At 38.4% G+C, this 18290-nt stretch overlaps 6 protein-coding genes across 6 annotated transcripts, besides 4 other annotated features; 3 read left to right on the top strand and 3 right to left on the bottom strand.

Annotated features, from left to right (window-relative positions):
• Window positions 1-676: 676 nt before the first annotated feature.
• KLLA0_A12089g (uncharacterized protein) lies at window positions 677-1222 on the bottom strand (the record flags this gene model as incomplete). Its single annotated transcript, XM_451526.1, has 1 exon — window positions 677-1222. The coding sequence occupies one exon, from the start codon at window positions 1220-1222 to the stop codon at window positions 677-679; it is 546 nt and encodes a 181-aa protein (XP_451526.1).
• A 237-nt stretch (window positions 1223-1459) lies between these two features.
• Window positions 1460-1818: a long terminal repeat.
• Window positions 1819-2142: 324 nt separating this feature from the next.
• On the top strand, window positions 2143-2484 carry KLLA0_A12067g (uncharacterized protein; the record flags this gene model as incomplete). The annotated part of the gene is made up of 1 exon (XM_451525.1): window positions 2143-2484. The coding sequence occupies one exon, from the start codon at window positions 2143-2145 to the stop codon at window positions 2482-2484; it is 342 nt and encodes a 113-aa protein (XP_451525.1).
• Window positions 2485-3506: 1022 nt separating this feature from the next.
• On the top strand, window positions 3507-4670 carry KLLA0_A12045g (DUF5341 domain-containing protein; the record flags this gene model as incomplete). The annotated part of the gene is made up of 1 exon (XM_451524.1): window positions 3507-4670. The coding sequence occupies one exon, from the start codon at window positions 3507-3509 to the stop codon at window positions 4668-4670; it is 1164 nt and encodes a 387-aa protein (XP_451524.1).
• Window positions 4671-5262: 592 nt separating this feature from the next.
• Window positions 5263-5757: a mobile genetic element.
• Window positions 5758-5941: 184 nt separating this feature from the next.
• Window positions 5942-6364: a mobile genetic element.
• Window positions 6365-7472: 1108 nt separating this feature from the next.
• Window positions 7473-7612: a long terminal repeat.
• Window positions 7613-7966: 354 nt separating this feature from the next.
• KLLA0_A12001g (uncharacterized protein) lies at window positions 7967-8347 on the bottom strand (the record flags this gene model as incomplete). The annotated part of the gene is made up of 1 exon (XM_451523.2): window positions 7967-8347. The coding sequence occupies one exon, from the start codon at window positions 8345-8347 to the stop codon at window positions 7967-7969; it is 381 nt and encodes a 126-aa protein (XP_451523.2).
• A 1861-nt stretch (window positions 8348-10208) lies between these two features.
• KLLA0_A11979g (uncharacterized protein) lies at window positions 10209-11387 on the top strand (the record flags this gene model as incomplete). Its single annotated transcript, XM_451522.1, has 1 exon — window positions 10209-11387. One exon carries the CDS (start codon window positions 10209-10211, stop codon window positions 11385-11387), a length of 1179 nt encoding a protein of 392 aa, XP_451522.1.
• Window positions 11388-11453: 66 nt separating this feature from the next.
• On the bottom strand, window positions 11454-12080 carry KLLA0_A11957g (uncharacterized protein; the record flags this gene model as incomplete). The annotated part of the gene is made up of 1 exon (XM_451521.1): window positions 11454-12080. The coding sequence occupies one exon, from the start codon at window positions 12078-12080 to the stop codon at window positions 11454-11456; it is 627 nt and encodes a 208-aa protein (XP_451521.1).
• Between the last annotated feature and the right edge of the window lie 6210 nt (window positions 12081-18290).

The raw sequence follows: 18290 nt of genomic DNA, 5'->3' as shown, positions 1-18290 counted from the left end.
CAATTGATATCGTTGCTCTTGTCCTTTAGCAGGCTAATTCTGAGCTTAACTTCGTTCCTTACGGATATCCCAAAACTGCAACTCAGGGGACATATCAAATTGATTTTTGTATTATGATGTTTATCATCCCCTGACGCTGTTTATGACTGGATTTTAGGTGTAGTAAGCTGCCGCTTTGGGTGCTTCTGTCCTCCAGATCCGCTCGCTGTCGGTAGTATAGCTTTTCCATCGGCCTTCGAGCTTCCATTTCAAGTACTTGCTTTTTCTTGTTTGATAAGATAAGGTTCCGTTCCAAGATAAGCATAAAGAGTCATACCGGGTAATCCCTTTACAATGACAAAATACATTCAGCACTGCATCTTAACTTTTAAAGTAAAGTGGTGTTAACAGAGGTGCTTTGTAGCTGGCCGCTACGTGACAATATGCATGCACCATTGTGAGTGCGCATTACACAAAATAAGGGATATTTTCTCCAACAGTCAGTGCCAGAACTCATGCAGAAGTACGCGTGACTGGGACAATGCATCATGTCGATATCAGTCTACCAATCTGTATGCTGTGTCGAGTCCACAGAAGGTATTGACAAGTCCCTCGTGTCAATTCCACTCAGTGTCCAGTCCAACAGATAATTATATAATTTAAAATGTTCTCGTTAGTCTCACTGGCATATACGTAGTTAAGTGATTACTTTCTCCATTATATAGTCACGCTGTTCATCGTCACCAACAAAGAAGGAGTGGTCTCCAGTAATTTCAAAGCCGAATTTTTTATAGAAATCTATTGCCTTTTGATTGTGTTCCCAAACACCTAGCCAGATTTTCTTCTTTCCGTACGACTGTGCTATATCATGAACCTTATCCATTAAAACACGGCCCAGTCCTTTACCTTGGTACTTTTGGAGGATATATATACGTTGTAATTCCACGTATTCAGTCCCCATATCCTCTGTCTGGGATTTATGGTCATTCACTTTGATGAACGCTGCAGCTTCATTGTCAAAAAATAGTAGGCAGATATGGCTATGTTCATCAAGGATCTCTTTTTTCAAGACAGCATCATTAAAACTCTCCTCAAACATTGCTTCTAAATTCTCTTCAGTGTTATCTGCACCAAAGGTCTCCCAAAATGTAGTTCTGCATAATGCCTTTAATATATCAATATCATCTGGGGTGCATTGGCGAATAGTTAGATCACTCGTCATCTTGTTGTGCAATTGGTCCATTTTTTTGCATCCTTCTCGAACCTAAACAAAGTTTAAGATTAGAGCGATTTTAATGATAATCAAGAAAAATTAAGGTTTTTATATTTGGATGCAGCGAGATCTTCCTTCTCTCGAAACGGAATTGAATGGATGGAAAAAAAAAAGAAAAAAGTTGAATAATCGAATGTTCAAGTTATTCGTGATAACGCTATTTCCAGTCACGTGTTAAATGTATAAGATGGATCCATAGTGTTAATTTGTTGTTCCCTGCCGTTGTAGGAGCATTTTCTCAGGAGTCAATTATTGGACCAAGGCTACAGCGTTTCGGGGATCGGAATCCCAATCCAAAAGTATATGGGTAGAGGCTTTCTTCATCCAATTTTCCCATCGGAATTTGGTCGCATATTAATTATTCTTCTACATTAACTTACGTGTCACATGTAACAAACCAAGGAGAACACCGTAAGTAGCTAGCTTACTTAAGTAGTCAATCATCAATTCAATTATCCATTATTTCATTAACAACTACAAATCAGAATGGCATCCAGTTACATCAATACTGCTAACCCTCTATGCCAAGTCCCTACTACAAAACATGATGAATATCCAGTCCAACAGCCGCACACACATGCTCTTCTCTACATCAGATCCCTCTCCCTTCTTTCTTCCTTTTTTTCCTCCTCAAAATCTATAAAAATGCTAGTCATAAATTCATCTCCCTATTTGGGAAGTATCCTATAAGAATATCATGAGAAAACTTAAAAAACAACGAGACAAAAGGTTTTTTTCTTACGTAACATAACATTCACTCATGAAACAGCATATATAAGTATGTTGTACATCTCGATTTATACTAGTCAATAGCTACGGAAATTTTCAGTATAATCCAAGTATCTTTTTGCGGCTTTTCCATTATTCAATTGAATTCATCACCTCGAATTATGGTTCAAGATCAGTCTCAATACGCAGTTCGTGAAGCTCCTTCGACGAAGTCATGGAAAACCATTCTCATTCAATTCCTCATTCTATTTGTTTTCTTCTTTGGATTGATCAGTTGTTATCATTTATATAGGGAGGCTCAGAGACAAGCAGGCCATTCGAATGACGTTAACATTGCTGAGAAAGCCGGTGGCGCGTCTAATTATGTGCTAGTCAAGCATGATCATTGGAACTGGATTGGAAATTCAGCTGTTGCTGGGTTCTTGATATCGGCAGGAGCCCTTACCGGCTATGCTTGCTGGTACCGTCGGTACCATTCCTGCAACTTTCATGGGGAGATCTGAAATGGTTGGGCTTTGTCGAATGGAAGACGTGAAAAATTATACTCATTCAGTGAATTCCCATAGCAGCGTCTGAGCATATTTAAAGCGCAACTCATTGAAACATTGCTAAACATTGAGATAGAACTGTGATAAAATTTAGAGGAAGAGTACAGCGTTCGGTAATTGGCAAATCAATTTAAAAATTATACAAGAACAAGGCTTCTTCATCCATTTATTTACTCAAACTTAACAACCTACCTGTATGTTAAACAGGAGAAGCCATGGAGGAGGGGAATCTCACATAACATGCTTAGTTACTCGAAGTTCGTATACTGATCATCAATTGAATCAGCCAATAATTTGTTTGTCAACTATAAGCCCGAGTTGCATCTGCTGACACGAATGCTACTCACCGCGAAGCAAAGTGTTTAATTCAAACAGTGGACATCATCCAGTCCAACAGGTGAATCAAAACTGAAAGTGTTTGGAGGAATACAATTCGCTAGAATAATGAGTAGAAGACTTGCTAGTGAGTTCATCATTCAAGCTTTCTCTGTGTATATTCTTATCTCATCAATAATAAACACGAAGCTAAGGGTACACTGCTTCTAATCACGGCATATGTTGCTCGTAGTTACCTTAAATCTCTTGGCAATTGGGACGAAAATGGAATGCGGGATTTTTCAATAATAGTGAGAAAGGTGCTATTCTTGCGGTATTTGCATTCCTCGCAGTTATTGCAGTAACAATATTTGAGTCGGCGATTAAGCTTCCAATTATTCGGGTCCAACTTCAAGTGGTGTGCGAGACAAAAAGTTTTGGGACCTTTCAAAAATTGTGTAACGATTTTCTTCCAACTTCACTTGTAAAGCATTGCATATATATGTGATATTATTCACTTCGAACCAGCCAATTCGTCAGAAAATGTTAATACCATCTAGGTTTCTTGTTCGGGCTTCTTCATAATTATTGCAATTCATCTCGCCTATTAGTAACTCGGGTGAAATCTATTTTGTGATTATAGGTTTCACCATTTCAACAAGATGATCATGAGTCAAGATAAATCTCAAAACTCGCTTCATAAAGTTTCTCCATTTAAGTCTTGGAAACTTACTCTGATTAAATTCCTCATCTTATTTTGTGTCTTCTTTGGATTGATCAGCTGCTATCATTTTTACAGAGAAGCTCAAAGAGAAGCGGGACATACTGGCGCTATTAACGTTGTAGACAAAAGTGTTGAACATCCTAATTATAATCTCCCAAAATACACTGACACTGTTAGCACTGCTGAGGAAGACGGTGGAGTGTCTATTTTCGTGCTTGGGAAGCGTAATCATTGGAACTGGATTGGAAATGCAGCAGTTGCTGGATTCTTGATATCTGCAGGAGCTCTAACAGGTGGTTGGGCAGTGGCTTCATGTATGACTATTGCAGGCCCTGCATGCTGGGTCGGTATTGCTGTAGCTATGGTTGCTGGTACTGTTGGCACTATCTTTGCAACGGCTGCGGGAAGACCTGGAAACGGTTGGACTTCATCGAACGCAAAACGTGAAGAGTCCAGTTCATTCAGCTTTGGAGATTCTACATATCTTAAGGTTGAAGACGGTAGAGCTGATCGTGTGAATTCTACCATTACTGATGCGGGTTTGACCTTCAAAGGACTTTGGGAGGTGTATGATACCGTTTCGTTGAAGAAGCGTAGCAACAATGTTACTGACACAGTTCATATGCTACAGTTTGATAGTCCTTTGGGGTCTCATGCTGCTGTACATTTGAATACTGGTCTGGACTCAATGGTCAATGATATCACCGAGGATGAAAATCCCGGCTCTTTGGAATCAACTTTACGTTACACTGATCAAAAGGTTCTGCACAAGAGATACAATTATTTCGACGCTCAATGGATCTCTTGGGCCTGGGATAATGCAAACAACGATTTATTACGAATTGCTGCCAACGATAGAGGATTAGAAGAAGAAGAATATGATTCCTCCGTTTACAACTATTTCCGTGATTCGCCTGCGTGGAAGTACTGCTGGACGGTCACTGATAATCCTCACCCGGGTGAAGGAGAAGACTATAACCAGTTAGGCGCCGAAAATGCTATACATGGGGAATTGTATTTTAACACTTATGGCGGCGTCGATGGATATTGTAATGACAACAAGGATGGTGCTCAATGTTCCGGTAATGCTTGTGAGGAATGAAGCTATGGCAAAAATCGGTTAGAGTATGTTATGTCAAAAAATTATATCAGTGGAAGGTTCTTCATTCAATTTATTATTTGAACCCGATGACTTAACTGTCGGTCACTTTAAAGAAAATTAGGAGAACATCTTAAATAGTACACTCTGTATAATTGAAACCCCCAAATTACGACATTGTCCCAATATCTCCAGCATCAACGTGAATTCTGCTGACTTTCCACATTCGCACCAACCTGTCTGTTTTACCTTTTGCCTTACCTTTTGTCCCATCTTTACCTTATCCATCTCGAATCTTGGTTTCCTTTTTCAAAATTTAAATATCCGCTTCATTTCAGCGGAGGTTTATCCTATGGATTCCCATATTCATACCCAATCCAATATCTGGACGCTTTATGATATCCTTCTGCCTAACTTAGTTATTACCCAGACACCGAGTTTACGAAGGTGACAAATTCGATGAAATCCAATGGAAAGCACCGCAAATCAGATGCGAACGAATCGAAACATGAAAACTCATCTGAAATCGCCCAACCTATTTTTCATTTCCAACCAATTCCTGAAACCAGCCATTAAAAATTGACGCGGAGCATCCCAAAGCTCCTTCATCTTACACAAGGCAATGTCTCCTGACGAGTATAACGATTGTTTAAAAGCTTTTTGTAGAGAATCGCAAAACCAAGACTTAGAATATAGATTCCTAACCTCAAAGAATTTCCATCTCTCAATACAGTTAACTAAAGAAGAAGAAGCGTATATTGTCGCAATCGGTAGTGTATGCCTGCCTGTTCAATCTTATCCTTCCTGGTTTAAAGAAGAAATAAAGAAAGATGTCAGTCTAACTGAATGCTTTTTAGAGTCTGTTAAAAGAATTGTAGAAGGCTGAGCAGCATTCATTTATGAAAAAATATACAAACTCTCGATAAATTACGGAGAGCTGATCAAGGACTTCGCCAAAAGAGTTTGGAAGCTATAAGTAGAGGTAAAAAATACCGTGCTGGTTGACATAGAAAAAGGACTCTATGAAATCGTCGTGAATTTGTTGCCAGAGAAATATCGCGTCGCAAATTTCACCTATCTTCAAGGGAACATGAAACTGGCAAACTTTTAAGAATTCTAAGCCGAATGCAGAATGAAAGCAATGAGAGACATTCCTAAAATAATAGCAGTAAGAACTGTCTCAATAACAGCTCTTCGAATAACAACCGTGACCCGAGAATTCCTCACACGAGGGGCTTAACGCAAACCAAACGCCTCATGAACATTTGCCAAAGTCTAAAGTCACTAAAAATCGCTACGTGGATTTAATAAGTGCCATCAGAACCACCATATGTGTGGCCTGAGACAAATCTTTTCATAACTTCTCGGATGAATCTGATTATGAAATTTTCACCCAGGCAAACGTTAAACTCAGGGTCTTAGAAGAGGGTGACTTGAAGCTAAAGTTTGAGGGCATAGAATTTACTGTAAAGGCCCTATTTGCTCCAGATGTAGCTCATTAATTGATAAACATCTTAGATCTTATAGGGGCGGGACTATTTTGCAGTTTCGACTCACCGTACCTGTTCTCAGAGAATGGTGGCTCTATCGCAAAAATTTACAGTTCTTCGAGACATTTCCGGATTCCAAATAAACATGTGTCAAAACCTGAAGCAAGAATGCCTTGTTCAGTCTCAGTTCGGCCGCACCAGAAACGTCCTGTCGCTTCAAGACATTAAATAGATAGTTTATGAGCTTTCTCCCATTAGTTATTGGAAAGGTCCATTTTTAGCCATACAGGCGGTATAAATGTTTAACATCAAGGGTAATTCCAACGGCTCTGTTGAAGTTGTCTCTAGAGTTAATACTTAAAGTGCTCAGCTTTTGTTGGAAGGCATGGTAAGGCATTTCCTAATTGGCATTTATTGGATCATTGTTTCATAACAATCTTAAGCTGAGACAATCCAGGGTCAACGCTACTGCATTTAGTGATTAACTACATTCACTATATATCACTTTAAAGAAGACACTGAGGAGAATATGGTTCAAAGTGTGCAGTTTGACGTGAACTTATAAAACACAATGCTTTTGCCCCCGTCCAATTGCCCATTGTAATACGCGACAACCATGGCAATGATCTGTGTGTCCACAACATCTTCCACAGTTGCTGATTGCTCTCTTTTTTAAACCACTCAAAGTAGTCGATAAGGACCGAGACCCAGACATGGTTTCTGTCACGCAATCGTTTACATTACCCCGCCCATTCTCACCATCTATGAAACCTGCAACGTTAAAGACTTCATAACTCGCAAAAAGTCTCAACTTGGATTAATTGTGGCGAACGTTTACCAACGGGAAAATGAGCCTGTTTCTTTTTCGAATTATGCACTCACATTCAAAAACTAGCCACTACCGTTGTCTGCAGATGAGATAACAGTAAACCTGTCACCCCCTAACCTCTGATCAAACGAACGAAAACTAGAAATATAACTAGCAATTCATAAAGATTCCAAGCTGACCATATTTTGTACGCTGTTAAATTGAATTGGTTAGTTTAGCCTGAAACTTTTAGCAATAAACAATTATCGACCGGAAAATTGAAGCTTAAAATTCGATATATTGGCATCTTTTTACTTGCATATTTTTACTTGCATATTTTGTGAATGTTAGAGAATTCGATTTTATTTCTCAATGGTACTTTTGTTGTAACACAGCAGTGTATGGGCCTTTCTAGGCCGCCACTGTATGGTAACAATAAGGAAATAAGAGTGAAGCCACCATAACTAAGATCAAGGCTACACCATCCAATACTTGCACTTCAAATCAAAAAGAATATAGGTAGATGGTTTCTTCATTCAATTTCCCATTAGGAATTGACGACATATTAATTATTGTTCTGCATTAACTTATATGTCATATGTAAGAAACCGAGGAGAACACCGTAAGAAATTAACTTAATTAGTCGAAGTTCATACACCAATCACCAATTCAACCATTAATTTCATTACCAGGTCGAGTCAAGATGACATCCATTGACGTGAGTACCACTAACCCCCTAAGCAAAGTTCCTATTACCATGTATGATCATCATCCAGTCCAACATCTTGTAAATCCTCGTCCTTCGCCAAACTGTAAAACGATTCAGTGAAGCCTACTAGTGTTAAGTTAGTGACGTAATGCATCATGTCCTTAGAGTCGTCTTGGCAGCAGGGCTGTGGTAAGTGTTTGATTCCACAATCGTGTTGTTATTACTGCTAAAATTCCCTGTGACCCAACAAAAAGCCTGAAGTTTGAAGAGAAGTCAAACTATTAATATTATTCTACAAAATATATGCAACTAACATAAGCAGATAAAGAAAAACAGATGCTTTGAGCTTAGGGGGGCTTGAATTTGCTTTGACGTTCGCTCCTTCGAAAACTCCACATTGCCATGACTGCTGCAAAGTCGTGTTTTCAGTCTGTTCCAGAGTGTAGTCACTTCCACAACTGTAATATTCGGCTCCGGCCTTGCCTACATAGTTGCCATACTCATAAATTGGTGGATCAACAGCAAAAAACTTTGAGGGCCAACCTTTACATTTGTGCTTCTCACCCCAGAGATGCCCACATCCTCTCGCATCGTCCAAAGTAGTATTGGAGTTGATTGGTAAAATATACTGCTCAGAACAGAATAAGGTCGGATAATTGTTTGGTACGTCCATGATACTCATTCGAGTTGCTTGTTTTGGAGCATGTTCAAAAAAAGGAGACATCCATAGAACGATCATCTCAGGATTATAAACTTCAATAACATTTCCTTTATATGAAAACCCTTTACAAGAAGAATATCTAGAAATATGCCCGATAACAAAACAATCACATTTACCACGCCGTTGTATGAGGAACTTTTCTCACTGCTTGTTGAAGAAGAGACCAGTTGGACCAAAACAATTGAGGTGGATCTGCATGATACCGCCGTACAGAAAATATCAGATGAGCTCTTGGGAAGAAAGTTTCTTTTTATGCATACTAAATCTTCTCGAATCGCTCAGACACTCCCGCAACTTCTAAAAACCAAAACAAAGGGATTCGTACGACCATGACTGGGTGGTATTTATGAGGGCTTGCTAATAGGGCTTGGCAAACAAGAAAGATGTGGAAAAATGCTTAGGGAACAAAGGCAGGGTGCAGGGTAGCAGTCACAGACATGAAGTTTGAGGATTTACACTTCAGGCACATTCGGCGCTTTGCAATTCGATAAAAAGATGTGAACTGTACTTGTTGTGCCTTATGCTAATCTTAAAGCACTTCACTTTCTTGACTTTTTCTCATAACCCTCTTTTGTCACTGTTTTTCATCTTCTCTGATCTCCCTGTGTTGTACACTAGCATAGAATTTGGAAAACAAAGAATGGTCATTTCTAAATACGTTTTGATAGTTCTAGCAGATCAATCTCTCTTCCAACGATTACTCCCCGCTTACTTGATATTTCCTGTTCAAACCGCGTATGACTATAATCATTTTTCATTTTCGCAGTTCTTCTACCTGTGATTCCTCGACTAAGAGGAGCTCCCTTGTCGATAAACTTTCCTCCTTTTCCTCTTCGAAAACTTAAAGACATGCATGTTAACAAACTTCGTTCACATCTCATCAACATCTTGCTTATTTGAGATGTACATGAGGAAAACATCATGAAAAGCTGAAAAAAAACAAACCTAAAAAAGAGTGCACACCAAAACCATTGTTGAGACTTTTTGTCTTGCAGCATACCTCTAAGTAACGGAAGTAATACATAATGTACGGCTAAAGACGCAATAACTAAGATAAAGGGCACTGTACGCTTTATTTGAAAATCAGATCCAAAATATGCAAATAGAAGGCTTCTTCATCGAATTTCCACATTTAGATTTGACGACATGTCGATTATCGTTCTACATTTGACCTCTGTTTATTAAAAACCGTGTCAGCAATCCAAGCAAGAAAAATCGTTGTACTACTTGACAGCTAGATGAACCGGAGTAACAGTTCTCACTGTCTAATTTGGAATAACTAACTAAGTGATCATTGACTTTTGGCTACTCAGTGGCCACATGGGTTTTCAGAGACAGAATAACGTGTATGAATCAGTGAAGGAGTAAATCAACAAGGTCGTTTCACCTTCCGTTCTAACGTCCGAGGCATTTTGAGTTGCCAATCGTTTTCGTATGAGCTAGCAGTATCATATTACGGGTACATGTCTTGGTGCAGGAATCAATTTTTCCGATTTTGTGATATAGTAACTACACACATGTTTTAGACGCACAGTAATAGTTAGGGCTGCGCATAGTTCGGACACGGAAAATCACATGTTAAACTTCAATGGTCCTTTTCCATGTAATTACTCTGTATTCGCATACATAGTATATTATTCCTGTTTGTGATCAAATCAACATTGCCTAAATACCCATAAATCTTCGTCAATAATACATTCCAGTTGTGTGAAAGTGCTGGGACATATTCTCAGCTAAATTGCTGCTTCCAACTTAGTAAACCGCTTAAACTCGTTTCATTTACATCACGAGGATAGAAAAGCAACAAGCGGCGATGTTAGTCAGCGATAGTTCTGTTGATGGAGGGGAAAGAAGGAGCTCTTTCAATGATGTTGACCTTGAAAACCTGAAGGAAACTCTAGATGGTCGTCATTTTTGTTTGTTCCCTCAACCTTGGAAAACGGGTAAACAGTTAGCTTTCCTGGTCTCTTGTTTCTTATGTTTGGCATTTGTTTACTTCAGATTTAGCAACGAGCAGGATTTGCCGAACGCAAATATGCCATTTGGCAAAAGCCCTTTAGAGAAAAAGAGTGTTGGAACTTTCTTTGCAGCTGCAGGGACGGTCTTCTTTGGCGTTATCGCTAAAGGGGCATTCGTTGTCGCTAAGGCAGCTTGTAATCCAGCGGCTCTTGCTGCAATAGCAGCTTTTAATGTTGCTGGTGCCTCAGGATGTATTGGAGCTTATGCTGTTGGAGCTTTATGTGCAGCAATCTCAGCAGGATTAGCTGTTGAATCGGGTTCACAGGGTTGGCAGTGGTACAAAGGCTCTGGAGTCGCAAAAAGAGAAATTGAATGCGAAGTATATCACTATATTCCGCTCATCAATAATACCATTTTTGGAGGTTCATTGCATACATCTGACATATTTCAGAGTATCAATTCCACAGATCCGTTAGTCGTAGACTCTTTACAGCATATTGGTGTAATTTATGATAATAGTTCAAATAACATCGATCTAGGTGCTGACTTTTTGAACAAAAGATCACAGCTGACCCCTTTAATGTACACCTGGACAGCAAACTACACCGGGTTTATGACAACTACCTACGTGCAGCCAGAACACTTGACTTTGTCTGTACGTGAGTACGCTAACACTTCCAGTCATAATTTTACTTGGATAAAACTTGCTGAGGTAGAATGGCTATCATTCAACACGTATGGAATAAACGTTGACACAGCCCATATCGTTACTGATCATATGCAAACAGATGCTGACGATGTTATGTATGGGCTTGGTGACCTAGTTACGGTACAAGTCCAGCCATGTACACAACAAGACGAATGTTATGGGTACCATAATAAGTTTTGTCTCGCTGCTGGACAATCAAGTACTATGGGCGCATCATCCGATATTGTCGGAAAGGTTTATTTTCAGCAGTCAAGTAAGCGTGTATATGCATGCAATATTATAGCTAAATTCAAAGGCACTTTCATCTATTTAAACATTGGATGAGCATCTAGTAGAGACTATAAATTTAAAAGTTTGTATGTTCATCGAAAATGGAGGCGTATCTGGGTTTTAAACATCTGTAGACTGTAATTCATTTGGAAATTGAATTCTATCCCACTTTAGGGACATGTTTTCAGCAACCTTGGCTTGAGTTTGCTCGATAAACGGCTGGATATTAGAATCATTACAACATTTGGTATAGTTTATAAAGAGGACATAGCACTGTTGACCGTCATATATGCAGCTGTTTGACCACCAGAGTCCTCTCTGGAACAGATATGAATTCATAATTCTACCTATTTGTTCCCATGAGTAACCTGTCGCAATTAGCTTCAAGAAAAAGAGGCCATCATCAGGATTGTGTAGGATTTCTTGTGTAGGGGTTAGAATCATGAACAACATGGTCGCACCCATCACTAACAAGCATACACAAATCAGAACTGAACAAACAATTGCTCCGTCTTCTGAAACATTGCTATGGGAATAGTATACAATACCACCGGATAGAATAATGATTATGAGGATGAGGCCTCTTAGCCATAACGCTCCAGTTGGATGTTCAGCAATTGAATGGGAAAATATGCCCCTATGAAGGTCTCTGCCGAGCTGTGAGTAACTGAGCTGTGAAAGATTATCTGATTCTCCTTCTGTTAACGGCTGGTATGGTGATGCTGATTTTATTTCGCTACTTTGCATTTGATGTCGATCAGGGTCCGGCTGTTATACAGATTCTGCAGTCTTTACTTGAATCCTCGGTTGTAGAGAGAATGCCGTACCGGGTAACATATAAATTCGAACCGAGTAAGGATTTTATATCTGGTTCGGTATTTTTCCTCGTGTAATTTGTGTTATGGATGAAATTGAAAACTTTTCATTCCATCCTTATCAATCGAAGTATTCGTGGCCAACAAAGGTAGGAAAATCATATTCTCAAATTAACAATAAGGTCCTGCCTTTTCTGAAACTATAAACGGGTGTTTTAAATTGTGTCTGCCAAGAAAAGGTTGACACTACGTCATCGCCTGATAATCTTTTGCGCCCAGCATCACTATGTAAGTCTTTATGTCCATTGTAATTACTTTGTGCGATTGTTACTACATTCAAAATATAAGGTAGACACTGACCAACTGCACTGCGATAATTAAGTGCCTCGAGAAAGTTCTCATAATATACTTGTCGAGGTTGAGAAATTAGCTTTAGTGGGAACTGTTCTGTGCGGAAATTCCTAGAAATTGAAGAAATGAGACAATTGCCCTGCGCCCAAGTTTTCACGTAACTTAGTTAAGTCTCGCCAAGAACTCGTGCAGGTTTTCTTTTTTACACATCAGGCACATCAATTGTTTCAGGAGATTTCAAATGAGTTTGTATCCGAATAATGCATATTGAGTCATTTGTGACACGTGATACACTGCAGGATTCTTTAAAATCTGGCACGAATTATGCACTGTTTCGAGTAATAGATTAAACGACTCTACGCCAGAATAGAACAAACTTACCAATACAAAAATTATGCCTTTCTCAAAGCATCAACTAGAAACAACAGTATACTCGACGAAGCAGAAAGAAATCATATGGTAAAGGATAAGACTTTAGGCAAAAATCCAGCAGCAAATTTCACAATGGTAAGGGAATCGTCAGAACCATGTATAACCAGCCTACATGACCCAACAGCATGAATGTTTCTTATGGGTGGACCATTCCATAATGCCAGATGGCATGTCATTTTTGCGACTAGCCTACACTCTAAGTACGGCAATGATATTGAAGAAGATTCCTCACATCCTGCTCAAAATCACTGTGAAACGAAAAACACCATATACTACTGTGGGATGTGAGCTGGCACGATAACGTTAGCAAAAGGGAAATTTTTGTTAGTGATGGATATAGAATGATTCCCTCCATCTGCAATCGAAATAGATATGAAGACACACGAGGCACACTTGCTCGTTTGGGTCTTCTTCAACCGGTCATAGAATGGCTTTAGGAAGTAGTAACGGTCCTTAGCTGCTGGGAAAGGATGCAAACCGACTAACCAACCAAGAGTAGAACGTGCAATAGCTTTCATTTACGAGAAGATATATGCAAACAAATTGAGTAAAGTTTTTTATTCACTAGTCAAACCTAGCACTTGGTTCAAGCTTTCTTGAAGAATGTTGCATCATCAATCAGGTAACTTAGCAATTGACGATTAAACTAACAGTAAGATGTTTGAGCTTACATTTATATGTTGTAACGGAACCGAAAGAAATCATTCCAATGATACAACCTGCACTTACTCCGAAATAATGCTGATAAACAGGCGTGAGAAACAGTAGCTCTGAGACTGAATAACTCAACATTCACACAGTGATCAGTTATTCTTTAGCTATTCCGCTTTATTCTATGACGAAAACGCACAGTTACAATACTGTTAATAAATGTCATGGCCGCGCAATCACTCTTTCTAAAGGCTCTGTTTATACTAATCGTAGTACCTACTTCAACGCCTTTGAATAAAGTCTCGGTTACTATTTCTACTAATTGTCCGGTTCAATATGCACGGATATTAGCTATTGTGCAATTCTTAGAGTAGAGATTCGTCAATAAGATACGCTTCAGAACATGATGAATTACGGCAGTTTCTACATTTTTTAGTTTATTTACTTACAGATTTCTGATCATAGTTGAGGAAAAAAGGATAGTCATGGTTTGCCAAGTCTTCGCAAGGAAATATGAAATCAAAAACAACTCAAATAATTTACGGTAAGCACAACATAGAAGAACTTTGAGCATATTGATTATTGACTTAAAATCGCGTCATAAGTGATTAAAACTCAAAATTGCATCTAAGAGCAACCGTCTGGCCTATTTGAAAGACAGCATGAGTGCCAAGCAGAGGATTCAAAACAATGAGAGGCATGCTCACTAACATAAGCAAATTCACCCATTCCAGAAATGCCTTGCAAAATAATCGACTTACCTATTGAACACACCATGGAATGTCCACCACCCGACCAGGATAAACACCCGTATTGCCCATTGGTACTAGCACATAGAGCTGATCTTCCGAATTCAACAACTTGGTCGCCACAACCCGATAATACAGAAGCAACAGCATTCAGTGCAAATACTTGGGCTTTATATTTACCAAATGTTTTCCAAGCTGCTCCTCCTGGAAAATACCAACGCTTGTGCAACCCCTCATTCCCATCTTCTGAAGCGTCATCTGAAGCGAACAATTGATAGCAGTTTAGATCAACGTCGCCAGTTTCAAAATGAATATACTGTAATTTATGAGAAAGTATATCCAAGAAATGTAACTTATTTGATACTATCACCTACATATTTCTACACTTCCATCTCTAGTATTAGTATGTCATCAATCATATACATGCTCCGTAAAGTAATTACTTCATCGATAGGGATTTGAAAGAACAGTGTTTTTGTTTAATCCTGGTATTTCAACTCTTACATTTTATTCCAATGCGAGAAATAAATCATCTAGTTATTGACTAGCAAAAAATCATTTTGTTCGAGGGTGCAGACGTAAACATCGCTGAAAATCAAAGCTTGATCCCTTTCTCCTACCAAATGGATTTTTCATTAAGATATATGACCGAAAAAAACACCTCTTTACATAATAAACATCTTCTGAAACAAATTAATGTGGCTACATAGAGTCCAGTTAAAATAAAATAATAGCCGTGTGTCAGACATTATTATTTTCTTCATCTGACTTTTTTTGAATATTGTCTGCTTTTACTGATTGGTTTTGTTTCCATGTTGCCATATCTGACTTGAAGCCAGCAACTAAGACATACGATAGTGTCGCAATTGCTATAACTTTGTAAAATTCAAATAACTTTCCTCCGCTATTGGAGCCCTTCATGCCTTGGTTGATTGGCCATAATGCAGTAAGAACATTTGTCTTTAGTCTGGTCAGACAAATAAAATTCTTGAACGAAAACTTAGAGTTTCTTTATATACAATTTTCCGTTATCATTTTGTTTTTCTTGTTATAAAGTCTTTTGTTAAGATTTACCAGTTACAAGCGGATCTCTAGTTAATTTGTACCATTATGATTTTTCGGTAAACTTGCAGTTCAGAAACATATGTGCAACAGATGCATGAGCGAAGAAACGCAGAACAGTTCGTAGTGGAAAACATCGCACTCTATCACTTACAATAACAATGCTTCGAGACAAAGGAAAGTTAATAAATGTCATTAGGCGTGCCAGAATGCAAAACGAGGCACACTAACTTTATACTTTGACATACGTGTTGCACGATTTCGTTTGAGTTTCTTGAACATATACATTTTCCTTTTTTTTAGGGACTTTTCGTTTCTCTCAGCATCGTTTGTATTGGCGCTCAATTACTATCCTTTGACCTGAAATAATGGCAGTTCTTAAAATAAGCTGACGTTAGTTTTGATGTTATCTTTTTTATATCGAGTTACGGGGACAAGATTGTTTAGTAACTTGAGACGGAGATACTCGTGTTTTCAGTCAAATCAGTTGTCTTTTATGTAAGAGCTACTGACCTAAATATAGTTGATTGCTAGATAAATCTTAAATGTACTTCTGATTTAGAATCAGCTGTATGTTTGACTTTCCCAAACATATTATTGGCCGCCGCATCTATCTTATCTATTCTTCTAGTTCAACTCGTACACCTTTTTTCTTTCAAATCTCAATACTATAGGTTAAGTTTCCTTCAGAAGAATTCATGACATTGTATCCTTCAACATTTTACTTACCTCTTAACTATTAATGAACGTTGGAAACTCACGATGCCAAGTTCCTTACAAGGAAGCTGGCGTTGATGACTTTTGCAGAACCAAACTTTAAATTGATTTCTAACAAAAAAAAATTAAAAGTGAATAAAAACGATAATGTATAGAAGAGATTCGAGGAAAGCTCCTTCTTAAAGAAAGGGGTGAAAATGTAATTGTATAGGCGATTATTACACCAGTAAACTGCTTTACTTGAATGTTATATGTAGCACATATTGCGTTCAAGATTTTAATATGTCAATTTTAAAATACAACTGTTAGAAAACTTATTGTTAGTCAATTAAAAAAAACAATGATAAACACAGATCACACTGAGACAAGGTGTTAAGATTTTACAACATGGCGTTGATTCGGTGACAACGAATAAAAGCTTATGTTGTTCCCAGAGATATCAAATTATAGTATTTGCTTAGTCACGTGATTTCGATGCGTGCCAACACTTGACTATTACAAAGAATAGAACGTCGCAGTGCACACGAGAAAATTAGTACTCTGATGTATCACTATTAATAACACATTGCTAAAATATCACGCATGCTAATGGGATAACTCACACCAATCAAAGCGTATTCCGCATATCGTATCCGGCGTTTCTTACGGAACCATTATTCTATTTCAATTTAACTACTTGCAAGAACGCCAAATAGGAACATATTTGAAGCATTACTTTGTCTACACCATAAAACTATTAATGGTAAGATTAAAGTAAGAATAATTACCTCAATTCAGTGTACTGTAATCAATTATACTATTCACTATGAAGCAAAATACTGTTGACCCTAGCAATCAATAGAAGCCGAGGTTCGCTATTGTACTTTACTACTGTTTACAGTCAATTCCTCGTTAATCTATCTCTATGAACTCGTTTAACCCTATAAGCCAAGGTACTACGTTTTCTCCCTCTATCCTGTTCCTACTTTTCCCTCCTTTCTCTGTTTTCCATCTCAAGTCTAGGTTTCCTCTTCGAAAATTGAAAATAATCCGTAATAATAATACATTAAACATCTGTCTGTTCACTTCAACTTTTGTAAACTTGTGCAATGAGGAATATGTGTTGAAGAGTCTATAGCGGTACAGTCCATACTGGAGTTTGAAACGATCAGACAGGCCAGCATTCAAATTAATTTCCAACATGAACTGTGGGAGGATATACAATGCGAAATTTCCGTCACCTTGTGGTGCCTTCAATGGCTTGAGGTCTGTCCGAAATCAATGCACAAACTGCAGCCCTTCACTATCGCTCTTGTTAGAACTATCCGTTTCATTATAAGAAGGCTGAACACATACTGCAGAAATTACTCATGAATACCACTAAGTCTAAAGCAGCATATAACTTCAAAAAAGAGAGCAACATTCTAGCAATTAAGTTTCCAGAATTCCTGGCTAATGATCTAGGGCAATAGGGTTTCGGCTAGAGAGTTTGTCTTCTTTTCTGTTGTACTATCACGCGCACGAATTCCCAACGTTGACTACATTTTAAACTAGTTGAGAACCATACTTCACACCGCTTCGAAATCGTTTGTTTGCTGTTGCACCTTTTTTCCTTCAAACTAGATCTGACGAGGTTGTAACACCTGAAAATAGCCTTAAAGTTAAGCCTTGAGTTTTGCTATGTTGATTCTGAACTGAATAGAAGCATGTTTTCAGATCTAGTAGTAGCAAATACAAACAAACAGCCGTGGTAAAAATTACCCAAGGGACGAAAATTGCTATCCTTTATGCATCTTCATTGAAGCATGGTTTAAGTTACTGAGTATTGCGAGGACCATTCAGGAATTAAAAGCTAGAGATGATAAAGTGGAAGCTATCAATGTGAACCCAGGAAGTGACAAAGTGGTCACACTGTAAGACCTACAGTATGGGAGAACGTCCTTTTGTCTAACGTACAGATATCCGTCGCAAATAACGAATTTCCCAAATCAAACCAGGGGAAGCATAGAAGTGGCATTAGCTTTACTAGATAATCTGTGAGGCTTAACCCATAGTTGGATGAAATACCGGCAAAATTGTCTTCGTTCGCTTCACCATCCCAATTTCAATCTCAACAAACTTACCAAAAGTGAGATAGCAACAGAGATTGTTCGTCTATATCAGTACGTTAAAAACTTGCCGTTATAAATAAAGCAGGATTT

The sequence above is a fragment of the Kluyveromyces lactis genome (genome assembly GCF_000002515.2).
Source record: "Kluyveromyces lactis strain NRRL Y-1140 chromosome A complete sequence".
Classification (NCBI taxonomy): Eukaryota; Fungi; Ascomycota; class Saccharomycetes; order Saccharomycetales; family Saccharomycetaceae; genus Kluyveromyces; species Kluyveromyces lactis.
Note: the sequence above shows the minus strand (reverse complement) of the source record. Positions and strands in the feature narration are given on the sequence as shown.